Source organism: Equus caballus, chromosome 1, assembly GCF_041296265.1.
Source record: "Equus caballus isolate H_3958 breed thoroughbred chromosome 1, TB-T2T, whole genome shotgun sequence".
NCBI lineage: Eukaryota > Metazoa > Chordata > Mammalia > Perissodactyla > Equidae > Equus > Equus caballus.
The window spans coordinates 175,610,859-175,624,150 of record NC_091684.1 but is presented as its reverse complement, the minus strand read 5'-3'; the positions used below and the strand labels follow the sequence as shown (position 1 = coordinate 175,624,150).

Below are 13,292 nucleotides of genomic sequence, written 5' to 3'. Positions count from 1 at the left end.
TTTCTAAGAGAACTAGAGCCACATAGTAAAGATATACACAGAAATTTTACTCCTCAGCACCTCCTTAAATTTCCCCTGGATTCCTTGAACACTGTATGAAATGGTTAAGCTTGTAGAGGTGTGGGCAAGATCCCAGACTTTGGAATCAGATCCCTGCATTCTCATGCCAAGTCCCCCTCCATTCTCATGAGCTGAGTCATGTGGAACAAGTCCCTTAGCTCCTCAGGGTCTTAGCATTCTCATTTGAGAAATGGAAGAAACATTGGTAGGAACTCAGATGGTGGGGTGAGGATCTGTGGTTGGTGATCAATAAATATTAGCTGACATTATGACACTGGCTATTATTATCTCATTTGTTCAACAAACTGAAGAATCATATCTTCTTTTCTAGATATATTTTTATTATCAACTTTCACTTCAACACAGCTTCTTAAAATTACAAGTCACAAATGCTTTTCACCATCTTTTAGTTTGTCTCTATTTGGTCAAATCTGAGAAGAAATTTAGTCTCTCCACTGAGGCTTCTTCCAGGTAGGATTCTTTCTGGGAAGACACCTGTATTATACGCTTTTCCACATGTCTGCCACCTCAGTAATCTTTCCACTCCCTTAAATTTGTATTACTACTTCTGGATTTGGGAGGTGTTCCTCCATGACCTTGGCCATTTGACTAGCCATTGAGGTTAAAAGAAAATTTTCCTTGAATTTCCCACTCACTCCATTCTCTGCCTAATCAGTCTAGCATGTCAAGGTGGCTTTGTTCAGGGCCCTAGCCTGACTCTTGAAGAACCAACCCAAATAGGGTGAGGGCCAGGAATGAGGAAGATGGGAAAGGGCAGGGCCTGAGACTCAGGGGTTTCATGTCCTCCTCTAAACTCTCCTTCCTGTGTGAGGAGCTGGTGCTTTCCAAATATACTAAAGCAAGGGAGTAATTAGTGAAATTATAGGATCTCTAGCAATTCCGAGGAGAGGCATCTTGGGCTGGAGTGCACATAAAGCCCTGAAGTTTTCTAGCTTCAAGTCAGGAGAATGAGCAACAACCCCACAGACACAGAGCAAATAAAGGTTCCTTAATGCTGTGCTCTGTTGACCCTGTCATGCCTTGTCTTATCAAGGGACTGACTTGTTACTTGAGACTTCAAACACCACCTAAAGCCATGAACTGTACTCTGAAATATTTCTCTGCTTCTTGTCTTGACAGAGATTGAAGCAGTTTTCTCAGACACAACTAGATAGAGGTAAGGTAACAGAGACTGCAGTGACCACACAAAAAAGGAATATAGTCCTTGCAAAAAAGTTTGGAAAAGTCACTAAACAAATGGATAACTGTACCACTCTACAAGAAATATGCCCATCCCTGGAGCAGAGGGACAGCATTATTTCCAGAGCTCCCACATTACAATATGCAAAATTCCCAGTTTTCACTGGAAAATTGCAAATACAAAGAAACAAAAAAAATATGATCCATTCACAGGGGGAAAAATATAAATTGACAGAAAATAATTTGAAGAAGCCCAGACGTTGTTCATATAAGACAAAATGTAAATTGACTGTCTTTAAAATATCAAAGAACTAAAGGAAACTATGAAAGGCACTAAAGAGAATCAAGAACAAAGCATGAAAAAGTGGATAATATCCATAGATATACAGAAATTATAATTTTGAAGCTAAAGAGTACAATAGCTGTAATGAAAATTCCACTGGAGGGATTCAACAATAGATTGACCAGGCAGAAGAAAGAATCAATGAACTTTCAAACCAAAGAAATTAACCCAGTCTGAGGAGCAGAAAGAAAAAAAGAATGAAGAAAATGAACAGAGCCTAAGGGACCCATGGGAAACTATCAAGAATACTAACAGATGCATTATGGGAGTCCCAGAAGGAGAAAAAAGAAAAGATCAGAAAAACAATATTTGTAGAAATAATGGCCCAAAACGTCCTAAATCTCATGAAACATAGGAATATGCAAATCCAAGAAGCTGAACAAATTTCAAGGAGGGTAAACTCAGAGATCCACACTGAGATACACTGTAATCAAATGTCAAACGCCAAAGACAGAGAGTAAATCTAGAAAGCAGCAAGAAGAAGTGACTTATCATGGACAGATGATTCACAATAAGATTAACAGCCCATTTCTCGTCAGAAATCTTGGAGGCCAGGAGGCAGTGGGATGATATATTTAGAGTACTGAAAGGAAAAAAATCCTGTCACCCAAGAATTCTATATCTGGTGAAATTTCCCTGCAAAAAAAATGTAGAAATATAGGTATCCCCGGATAAACAATAGCTAAGGGAATTCATCATTAGTAGACCTGCCCCACAAGAAATGCTAAAGGGAGTCCTTCAGGCTGAAACAAGGGCATTAGATGGCAACTTGAGTCCAAATGGTAAAAAGAACTACAAAGATAAATATAAAAGCTAGCATTAGTCTATTCTGGGTTTTTAGCTCTTCCTTTTGTTTCCTATATGATTTAAAATACATAAATGCATAATAATAAACACTTATCAAATAATAAATGCATCAAGCAATAATTGTAAAACTTATGGGCACACATGTATAAAGATGGAATATGTGACATTAACAACATAAAAGGGAGTGGAATTGAATAGGAGTTAACAAATATATTAAAAATTGTGCAGGGTAGAAGATCAGCTGTGTTTCTGTATACCAGCAATGAACAATACAAAAAGGAAACTAAGAAAACAATTCCATTTACAATAGCATCTAAAAGAAGAAAATACTTAGGAATAAATTTATCCAAGGAGGTAAACAAATCATACATTGAAAACTACAAAACATTGCTGAAAAACATTGAAGACAGAATAATTAAATAGAAAGACATCCCAGGTTCATGGACTGGAAGACACACAGTGTTAAGATGACAATACTCTTCAAAGCCATCTACAGAGTCAATGCCATCTCTATCAAAATTCTGAAGGCCATTTTTGCTGAACTGGAAAAGCCAATTCTAAAATTCATATGGAATTGCAAGAGGCCCCAAATAGCCAAAACAACATTGGCAAAGGAAAACAAAGTTGGAGGACTCATACTTCTTGGTTTCCAAAGTTACTACAAAGCTGGAGTTGGCCAGGTGGTAGAGTGGTTAAGTTCTCACATTCTGCTTCGGTGGCCTGTGGTTCACCAGTTCAGATCCCAGGTGTGGACTTACACACCACTTGTCAAGCCATGATGTGGTAGGCATCCCAGGTATAAAGTAGAGGAAGATGGGCACAGATGTTAGTTCAGCGCCAGTCTCCCTCAGCAAAAAGGAGGTGGATTGGCGGCAGGTGTTAGCTCAGGGCTAACCTTCCTCAAAAAAAAAAAAAAAAAAAACACACTTACTACAAACCTACAGCAATTGAAAACAGTGTGGTACTGCATAAGGATAGACATATAGACCAATGCAATAGAATTGAGAACCCAGAAACAAACCTGAACATCTTTGGCCAATTGATTTTAGACAAGGGTGCCAAGACCATTCAGTGGGGAAAGAATAATATCTTCAATAAATGGCGCTGTTACAACCTGATAACTGCATGAAAAGAATGTAGTTGGATCCCTGCCTAACTCCATACACAATAATTAATTCAAAATGGATCAACAGCCTAAATATCAGAGCTTAAACCATAAAACTCTTAGAAGAAAACAGAGTAAATCTTCATGACCTCTGATTTGGCACTGGATTCTTAGATTTGACACCAAAAGCACAAGCAACAAAAGGTAAAATACATCAGTTGGATTTCATAAAAATTAAAAAATTTTGTGTACTAAACACAGTATCAAGAAAGTTAAAAGACAATCTACAGAATGGGAGAAAATGTTTATATATCAGGTATCTGATAAAGGTTTAGTATCCAGAATATGTAAAGAATTCTTACAACTCAACAACAAGAAGAGAAACAATTAAGAAATGGGCAAAGGTCTTGAACCAACATTTTTCCAACATATACAAATGACCAGCAAACAGAGGAAAAGATACAAACATCATTAATTATTAAGGAAATGTAAATCAAAACTACAGTGAGATATCACTTCATAACAACCTGAATGGCTATATTCAAAAAGAAAGAAAGAAAAATCGCAAGTTTTGGCGAAGAAATGGACAAATGGGATCATTTGTACATTGCCGGTGGGAAAGTAAAATGGTGCAACCACTGAGGTAAAAAGTTTGATGGTTCCTCAAAAATGTAAACATAGGATTACCATATGACCTAGAAGTTCCACTCCTAGGTGTGTATCCAAGAGAAAGGAAAACATATGATCCACACAGAAATGTCTACACAAATATTTATAGCAGCATTAGTCATAATAGCCAAAAGGTGAGAAAAACCCAAATGTCTACCCACAGATGAATGGATAAATTGGAGTATATGTATACAAAGGAATATTATTTACCTATAAAAAGATTGAATATTGATACATGCCACAGCTTGGATGGACCTCAAAATCATTATGCTAAGTGAAAGAAGCCAGATACAACAGGTTAAATACCGCCTGATTCCTTTTATATGAAGTATCCAGAATGTGTAAATCCATAGAGATAGATAGAAGATTACAGGCTGCCAGGGGGCGGGGCCGGGGGTGAGAGAGGGAGGAGGGAAAGTGATTCGGTACTCACTGTGCTGTGGACCTACAGCTTACCAGGTACGGTTGGTTGTTCTTCTGGGTGTTAAAAAAAGTTTCAAAAGTAGGGAGAGGTGGTAGTTGCACAATATTTTGAATGCACTAACTGCTACTGAGTTGTACTTTCAAATAGTTAACTGTATGTTATGTGAATTTCACCTCAATTTTTAAGAAAGCATCGTAGACTTATGTTTAGCATAATTCCCTTTTAATTTTAAAAAATACAGATGTACACAAAAGAAAAATATGTTAGATCATACTTCAAGACATTAAAGATGATTATCAATGAGTGATGGGAAATGAGGTAATGTTAATTGTTTCCTCTTAGCTTAAATTATTTTTAAAATTTTCCAACAATGTTAGGAAATAATTGCATGTTGAATTCTTTAGTATCTGGGAAAGAAGTACTATAGTGATATTGACTACCAGATTTTTAGGAGCATAGGAAGATGCTTAAATTGTTGAGTTAAATGAGGACAAAAAGAGAACTGTATTGTATATATAATATGATCCCAAGTATTTAAAATGCACTGCTCATGGTAACAGGCTGTCTGCTGGTGAGAGGAAAAGGAGTGGCATTGTTCCTTTCTACTTTCCAAATTTTCTTAATGAACATTTATCACCACTATAATCAGAAAAGTGATTTTATTTTTAAAATGTCTGCTACTGGGTAAGCTAGGTGCAAAAAGGTAGAGGTTTGATAAATGTACTTGGTTTGATAAACAGAATATTTACACTGGAATCAAGGTATTTTGATACAGAATATTCTTCGTACAAAAATTGTAAAATACAGAAAATGTACAGAGGGAAACTTAAATCACCAGGCCCTAAGCACTCAGATATGCTTAGTTGTTCTCCGAACAGGATTGGGCTTGGGCTGTTTAGAAATAACACTCCTTCACTTCCATCATAGCGAGATCATCGGCAGAGTTTGTTGAGCAAATGAGAGTCTATTACGTGTCGGGCCGGCTCCATCAGAAGTGTGGCTCTCTAGACGGAGAACAGAGAATCCTCAAAGGATAATTACTGGTCTTTGGTTGCCTGGTAAGCTTTCTCACTTCACATGGTATCGGCAATGTAGTCATCTGAACTTCCTCTGGGGACTCAGCCCTTTCCCAGTCTTAGTCCGTGTGGTTTGGGTGGGACTGACTCCAGCCCACCCAAAGGAAACTGACCCAGGCTTGAGTCAATTAGTGGGTTCAATTCCTAGGGTCATAACGATTTGTTAATTTAGGCCAATAAATGTCAAGTGTAGGACTTTTGTTAAAGACATGGACAAGAGAGACGGACTCTATCACTCTGAGCATTTGTAACTTAAAAAAGATGTTAAAAATCCCCTAGGAAGGAAGCAGTGCTGATGAATAGGTTGCTACATGGATTTGGTAGATGGTGGCCATGCTTTGTTCTCATCTTCTGCATCCCTCTGCTATGGCCCTTCCCATACTGTGCTCTGGTCACTGATGCTTCTCTCTCCTCCACCAGACAGACAGCTCTCTAAGGGAAGGAGACACATCTCCACTACGTTTGGTCATGGCACAGAGAAGGACTCAAACACACATCTGCTGAAGAAATCCTGATGGACTTAGCAACACAGAAATGAGGCATTGGTGGTTCTATCACTGGGGACTCAGGTTTCAGGGGCTCCAATACCTGTACTGGTTGATACCACAGCCCAAAGTCTCCACTTTGTACCCTTGGGTTCCTGCTCTAGGCTGCAACAGGTGGTCCGCCCTGAGTCATCCACTGTGGGTTCTTGTGTGGTCACTGCATGATTCTCACATAACCATCCAGAGGACATAATCAGGCAGCAGGAGTGGGGGCGGGGAAGGTTTCATAGAAAGCCATCTCTGATGAAGCACCACACAACCACAGGGGGACTTGAGGTCACTGATCCCATCTGTACATCCTTCCTCTCCTGGGGGTTAAAGGACAGCAAGGAGGAAGCACCAGCCTCTCTGACCTCGGCAACCTTCCTGGAAAGATGCAGCCTCTTCTGCTCCTGCTGGCCATTTTAGTGCCCCCTGGGGCAGAGGCAGATGAGTGACCACCTCCACCCTCAGATGCCCAACCCCTCCCCCCAAACACAGTGGGCACACATCTCCTGCCCCTTCTGCACATCCCTGATCCATCTATCCACCAGCAACATTCTCTATCCCAGCTCCCGTCCCACCTCAGAATCCCATGTATGATGCTGGATAAGCTACCAACAAGAATGTCAGGGGAGAAGGCAGTTCTCAAGAACAGCCAGTGGGTGCTATTCCCTCCCTAGGCCCCACGTTTGCCATCTGCAAAGTGGAACTTAACTGGAAGTGCATGGCAGAGGGAGGGAAACTGGAAAAGAGAAAATAATCAATTCCCCTGCACAGGGCAGAGTGGGCCTGGCCTCCAGGTCTGGGATGACACAGATGCTCCCCTCAGCATCTGATTAGGAGAGAAGTCTGAGCTCTGCAGACCCCGGAGTTGGTGGGACCACTGTCCCCAGAGGACTGCTGATGCCTTGCTCAGTCCCAAGGACCCTCAGTCCCTTCTCCAGCTCTGCTTTTCTTCCCAGGCCTTTAGCAGCTCCCTTCTTTCCAGGATGGAGCCACTGTTTGTGGACCTGAACTTCTCTGCTTTCCAGAATCCCACAAGCGCTGGCCCTACAAACTCTCCTTCAGGCCCATTGGGGGCCATTCCTTCATGCAGCCAAGAAACAGCTTTTGGGCACCCACTCTGTGTCGGGCCATGGAAAACAGGCTATGACAACATCTAGGTCCCTAAACTTAAGTCCTGTCCACTGGAAACAGCATCATCCTAGACATCACAGGGCAACAGTGCCTTGGAAAGGCTCTTGAAACAAAGCAAAGTCAGGAGAGGAATTCTCAGGAGCCTCTAGGACTTTGCTGTCCCTAATATGCATATGCTCACCTCCAATTATCTGTGGAGGACACATTCACAGGCCAAGCCTGCTCCTCTTCCTTTTTCTAGAGGGAAAGCCCCACCCCAGCCCCTCTCAACTCCAGGCCATCTCGGGCTCCCAGATGCCCAGCAGTCCTGCCGTCAAGGTGACACATGCCTGGTGGACTCGCTGGGTGTGCACAAGTAGATAAGACTTTTCCTTCAGAGGAGATCTTCGGGGGACATGAGGCCAGGCCCCACTCTCCACCCTACATGGCATTCGTTCAATTTCTGGTTGAAGAGGCAAAGGACGGCTGTGGCGGTGTCCTCGTGCAACAGGACTTTGTTCTGACGGCTGCTCACTGCTGGGGAAGGTGAGGCACCAAAGACCATGAACACCTCCTGAGACCCCTACAGGGACTCCAGTTCTCTGCCCAGGGCCTGCAGCCCAGGGGAGTTCCGCCGGCTCCTGGGAACTCAAGGCCATGAGAGCTCATGAGAGGAGCCATCTGAGAGCATGACTGGTGACTGAAAGTGAGAAATAGGACAGGCAAGCCTTGGCGTCAAAGGGTCAGAGATGAGAGCTAGTGGCCCAGTTGAGAAGAGAGACCACACTGGTCAAATGAAGCAGCTGTGGAGGATGAAACCATGCACTAGGGTTAAAAGACAAACTCAGAGTCCTTTCACAATATTGCCTGAGGGCTGAGAAAACTCCCAGAATCCCCTCTCAGAGTCACCCACTGCCCAGTACTCCTGTTGTTTCCAATCTCCTACCTGCAGCCCTGCCCTGCCCCAGCTGTCACCTGCACTTCATGGCTCATGGGCTGGATCTCCTTTGATTCCAAGACCCCGCATCCCCATCCTGCTTTCTGTGTAGCTCAATCAAGGTGACCCTGGGGGCCCACAACATCCAGAAGCAGGAGAGGACCCAGCAGGTCATCCCTGTGAAGGAAGCCATCCCCCACCCAGACTATAATTCTAAGAACTTCGCCAACGACATCATGTTACTAAAGGTAAGGGAACCTCCCCGCTGCTCTTGCTGTCCTGGGTCGAGATTGCTTCCCCTCCCACTGGCACCTGTCCCTCCCCTCCTCTACATCCCGGACACCTGGCTAGTCCCAGTGGCTCATGGGAGAGGGAAGTCAGTGCAGACCCATCGCAGTGTCCAGGCGACAGGAGACCAGTGGCTGAGCTGGACTTTCTTGCCTCTTCTCATCAGCTGGAGAGAAGGGCCAAGCTTACTGAAGCTGTGTGGCCCCTCAACCTGCCCAGGGGCACAGCCCAGGTGAGGCCCGGAGAGGTGTGCCATGTGGCCGGCTGGGGGAGAGTCGCTCCAAATGGCAGAGCATCAGACACTCTGCAGGAGGTGGAGCTGACCGTGCAGCAGGACCAGGAGTGCGAATCCTACTTACAAAAGTACAACAGTACCACTCAGCTGTGTGTGGGGGACCCGAAGGAAAAGAAGTCTTCCTTTAAGGTGAGACTGGGCATCTACCTAGCTTCGCTCTGGGGAGAGGGGTGTTTTGGAACTTTCAAACCCAAGCAGTGAGAGGGGTTCACTCCTTCACCCTCTATACTTTGATCTTTCTCCTGGGAAGAGAAGCGGGGAGAAGCCAAAGTGGGGAGTCACAGGCCTTCTGGGAGCCCACGAGGGGCCTGAGATGCATCCAGACATCATGTTCCATCTGGAAGATGAATTTTCAACACTCTGCTCCACACTGGGCACAGGTGTTAGAAAACTGCTCCCTGGGTGTGCAGCAGTCAAAGCAGGTGGCTCCTCAGAGCTGGCTCCCATCTTGGTTAAATGGCTCACCTTCCACGCTGAGTGTCGGCCTCACCTCCCTGCTTCCTTGTCCTTAAATGGTAGACAGAAGCACGGTCCCACAGTGCCCTCATGGGGGAGGATCCAGGAGAGCGGGGAGGAGAGGGAGCCGCCCCCTGAGAGAAATGAAGTCCTGACAACATCCAGGGTCAGGACTGGGCAGCTGAGGGGCCCACAGGGGCCTGCCCTGCTCTCTGATCTCCCACATGGAGGCCAGGCCAGGTGGCCTTCACTGAGAGGGCATTTGGGATGCAGGTGGGCAGGACCCAGGAGAGCATGGGCTCAGTCCTCCCTGCTCTCTGTCCACAGGGGGACTCCAGGGGCCCTCTTGTGTGTAAGAACGTGATCCAGGGCATTGTCTCCTATGGACGAATAGGCGGGATTCCTCCACAGGCCTTCACCAAAGTCTCGAGTTTCCTGCCCTGGATAAAGAAAACCATGAAGGGGCGGGCCCTGTGGCAGAGTGGCTAAGTTCCTGAGCTCCACTGCAGCGGCCCAGGGTTTTGCATGTTCGAATCCTGGGCGCAGACATGGCACTGCTCATCAGGCCATGCAGGGGGGGCATCCCACATGCCACAACTAGAAGGATCAACAACTAAGAATATACAGCTATGTACTGGGCGGCTTTGGAGAGAAAAAAAAGGAAAAAACTAAAATCTTTAAAAAAAAAAAAAAGAAAGAAAACCATGAAAAGCCTCTAACTGTAGGAACCAGCCCACTTTCTCTGGAGCTGATCCAGAATGACACCAGTAACTAAATAAAAGTCTCTTAGCTGAGCGGGAAGGGCTGGTTTCTCGTTTATTCATTGACCCTCAGTCACAGGCACTAACTCTGTCCTTAGAAGGCCAATGGCACAAATCTGCTGTTTTCTGCTTCCTCCTCTTGCCCCTCCCACCACCTTCCCCAAACCTCAAGCAAAGCTGTTCCCCAGCTCCTGCTGACCCACACCTTTCTCTGGGCCTGCCCTTCTGCCAGGGCTGCAGCTGAGCATCATCAGGGGAAAACATGAACCTCTCTCGTCCTGGGGCTCAGGGCAAACTTCTTACCTGCTTCCCTGTGTTATATGGCAAAGAGGAAGGGGGATGACACCATGGGTCCCGAACACCAAGCACGCAAGCCTGGGGCTGAAGCTCAATGGCACAACCCCCACACTGGGGAGGGGAGAGGCTGCCTGAGAAGGACAGTGCTCTCCCACAGCCAGGGACGTGGCACGGAGTCAGGGTGGGTCTCTGGAGAAGCTCCTCATTCTCACCCAGCCTGAGTTTCCTCCCTGCCCTCCTGTGACCTTGGAGCCCAGCTTGCCCTCCAGTCTCCTGGCTGCCCCTTCTTCTCCATCCCGGCTTTCCACTGAGAGATCTCAGTGTCCACTAACTCCTGTCCCCTCCACACAAGCCTGATCTGAGCTGACCCCTTCCTTATAGCCCTCCTGCCTAGGACACTCAGAGCTCCGTGTGGTTCCAGCAGGGTCTCTCCCCTGAGATGCCAGCCCAGCTCATGCTGTGGCAAGGAGTGCCACAAGGAATCAGGCTTGTGCTGGCAACAGGCGGGACTCATGCAGGACACAGCAGGCAGGCTGTCTCTCCAGAACTCCTGCCCCATCTCTCACCTGGCAAGGCCAACTCAACCCCTCACATCCAGCCCAGTGACCCCCCAAGTGCTCAGGGTGCATTGGCCACCTGGTCATTTGGTAGACTGAGTCCCTTTCAGCCTGTCCTTCTTACTCACTGCTGGCCTCTAGGCTAAGACCCCTCACTGCCCACATACAGCTGTCTCAGCCTTTTGAGTTAGTAGCCCTACCCTCTCTGCAGTAGGACTGGAAAGCACAAATTTTCAATCAATAAACAAACACACACTGATTGAGCTCCTAAGTGCCTGGCACTGGGGATCCACAGTGGACCTAATACAGACTCTGTCATCTGAACCCGAGGACACTGATAGTGGGAGTTTCACCCAAATAATGTAACTCTCTCTCCCTCTTCACATGAGTGCACATGGCCTAGATCTCGTGGGAAATCCACAGGAATAAAGTACTTGCGTTCTGTTTCTATGGCTGGTGACAGTCCGTGTGAGCATGAGCACGTGTGACTCTAGGACAGCAGGGCGTGGGATTTGGAAATTGCATCAGTCATTCAGTTTCTAGGGATGAAGTCACCCAATTCTGTCCAGTGGAGCATCGTCTGCACCTAGAGGAGAGGACAGCCCGTAGGGAGGGAGAAGGGCAGCGAGGGCAGCCTTACCTTCATTTGCCTTTAAAGTCAGAGGTAGGAATGTCATTGTACAGATTCAGATCATAGGAAAAACTGCATTACATACTTGCTTGAAGGCAACTAGAGTCAGACTCTAAACACCCATCCAACTGGACTGGCTGGAGAGCTGGTCCCTGTGGTTACTGTACCTCCTGCCTGCGGAGAATCAAACCAGAATCAGGGAGATTCACATGGTCTGGAAACATGGAGAAAGGCCTCTCCTCTTAGGGCCACCGTGGTTATTGCTGCATCCGTAGTTTCCAGACCACCCAGATTTTTCAACTTGAGGAGGTTTTTGGCTTGGAGCCCACACATGGAGTTCGGGATCCTTTGCTGAGTGAGGATCTCCCTGTGTTGGGCTCACCTCAGAAAACATGCCCAGCACCCACCTCTCCAAGGACTTGCCGCTCATATGGGGCACGACCTGGGAGCTGAGCATACGTTCCAGCTCTGAGCTCCTGCTCCAAACACACACAGCACTACCCTCTCACCACAAGGGGTATGTACTCTGGGATCATGTAATCCTCTCAGGCACGACCTTTCCCACCTTGTTGTGCACAACGCAGGCAGCAACACAATCTCTTCATGACTGAGGGCACTTTCATAAGGGGAGAGCAGTGAGGACTCGCAGCTTCCGATCTGGAGCTGAAAAAATATCTCTGTATCTAAGACATACTAAGAACCTGGCTCCTTCATGGAAAAAGACAAAAAGGAAAATGCCAAAAGCAAAACAAAAATAATATTTAAAAAAGTAGCCCAGCCACATGCATATCTTGTTTAGATATGACATTTGCTTGAGGAAATGCTTCTGTGGTTTGGATACAAGTTTGAGGACCCTGCTGCAGGTCCTCCTCCTGTGAGAGATGAGGGGGGACACAGTCCCAGGAGGGGGCAGTGGCCGACTGAAGGGACCACAGAGTTAGAACAGAGCCTGGACTGAGCCCAGGCGCCCTGACAGCCAGGCCAGCAAGAGCCCTGACATGTTGTCTAACCCCCGCCCCGTGATGACTTCCTGGCATCCCTGAACAAGAGCTGAGCTTCTGCTCACACACCTCCCTGGAGAGGAGACCTCTGGGCTGCTGTGCAGGCATTCTGTGACAAGGATTCCAAGGCCTCCCTTGGTGCGCTGAAGTCTGCTCAGGGGCACATTTAGATGGGGGTGGGGAAACCCCCTAATCATGCTGATTCCTTCAAACCTCCTTTGTCTGTGGAAGCATCCCCTGCTCCACCCCTGCCTTTGAGGAAACTATCCTTCTGTTTCTCAACATCTCTGTAACAAAAATTTAAGAATAAAAATAAACAAAATATCTCTGTAATGAACTCAAGGAGACCTGGCTACTTACCAAAAGTCACTCCCATCTCCCTTCCTTCCCTCCAGACCCACCAGAAGAGCTGGGTCCCAGGATGGCAGGGAGAAAACCGCCAGACCTGCTCCTGGGGCAGAGAGGCCCAAAGGAAAGTGAGATCTTGCTAATTTGTTTGGGATCATGTCTTCGGATGGCTCTTCCTTCTTGCCCACCAGCGTACTTATGCCGGTTCCCCCTGTGCACTTACAGAACTCACAGGGTTATTTTCCTGTCTTACTATCCCACACAGCACTGCTTTTGTCCAACAAACACATTTCACCATAAAAGAAGTGCAGCCACTGGTTTATTTTCGTCATAGGCCTATTGCTAGACTATATTCCTCATCCACAGATTCAGGAAGCTCAGTGAACCTCGGGGA

The 13,292-nt window shown here is 46.3% G+C and overlaps 1 protein-coding gene across 2 annotated transcripts in view; it reads left to right on the top strand.

Annotated features, from left to right (window-relative positions):
- The window catches only part of LOC100053132 (granzyme B-like), a 51,037-nt gene extending 40,933 nt beyond the window's left edge, over positions 1-10,104 (top strand). Inside the window, exons 2-5 of one of the 2 annotated variants that reach the window (XM_070273614.1) lie at positions 7,726-7,873; positions 8,377-8,512; positions 8,719-8,976; positions 9,631-10,104. In XM_070273614.1, coding sequence (XP_070129715.1) covers positions 7,726-7,873; positions 8,377-8,512; positions 8,719-8,976; positions 9,631-9,792 — 704 coding nt within the window. In that variant the 3' untranslated portion in view covers positions 9,793-10,104. The remainder of the gene's footprint in view (positions 1-7,725; positions 7,874-8,376; positions 8,513-8,718; positions 8,977-9,630) is intronic. The other variant, XM_070273630.1, reaches the window with a different exon arrangement.
- The last annotated feature ends 3,188 nt before the right edge of the window (positions 10,105-13,292 follow it).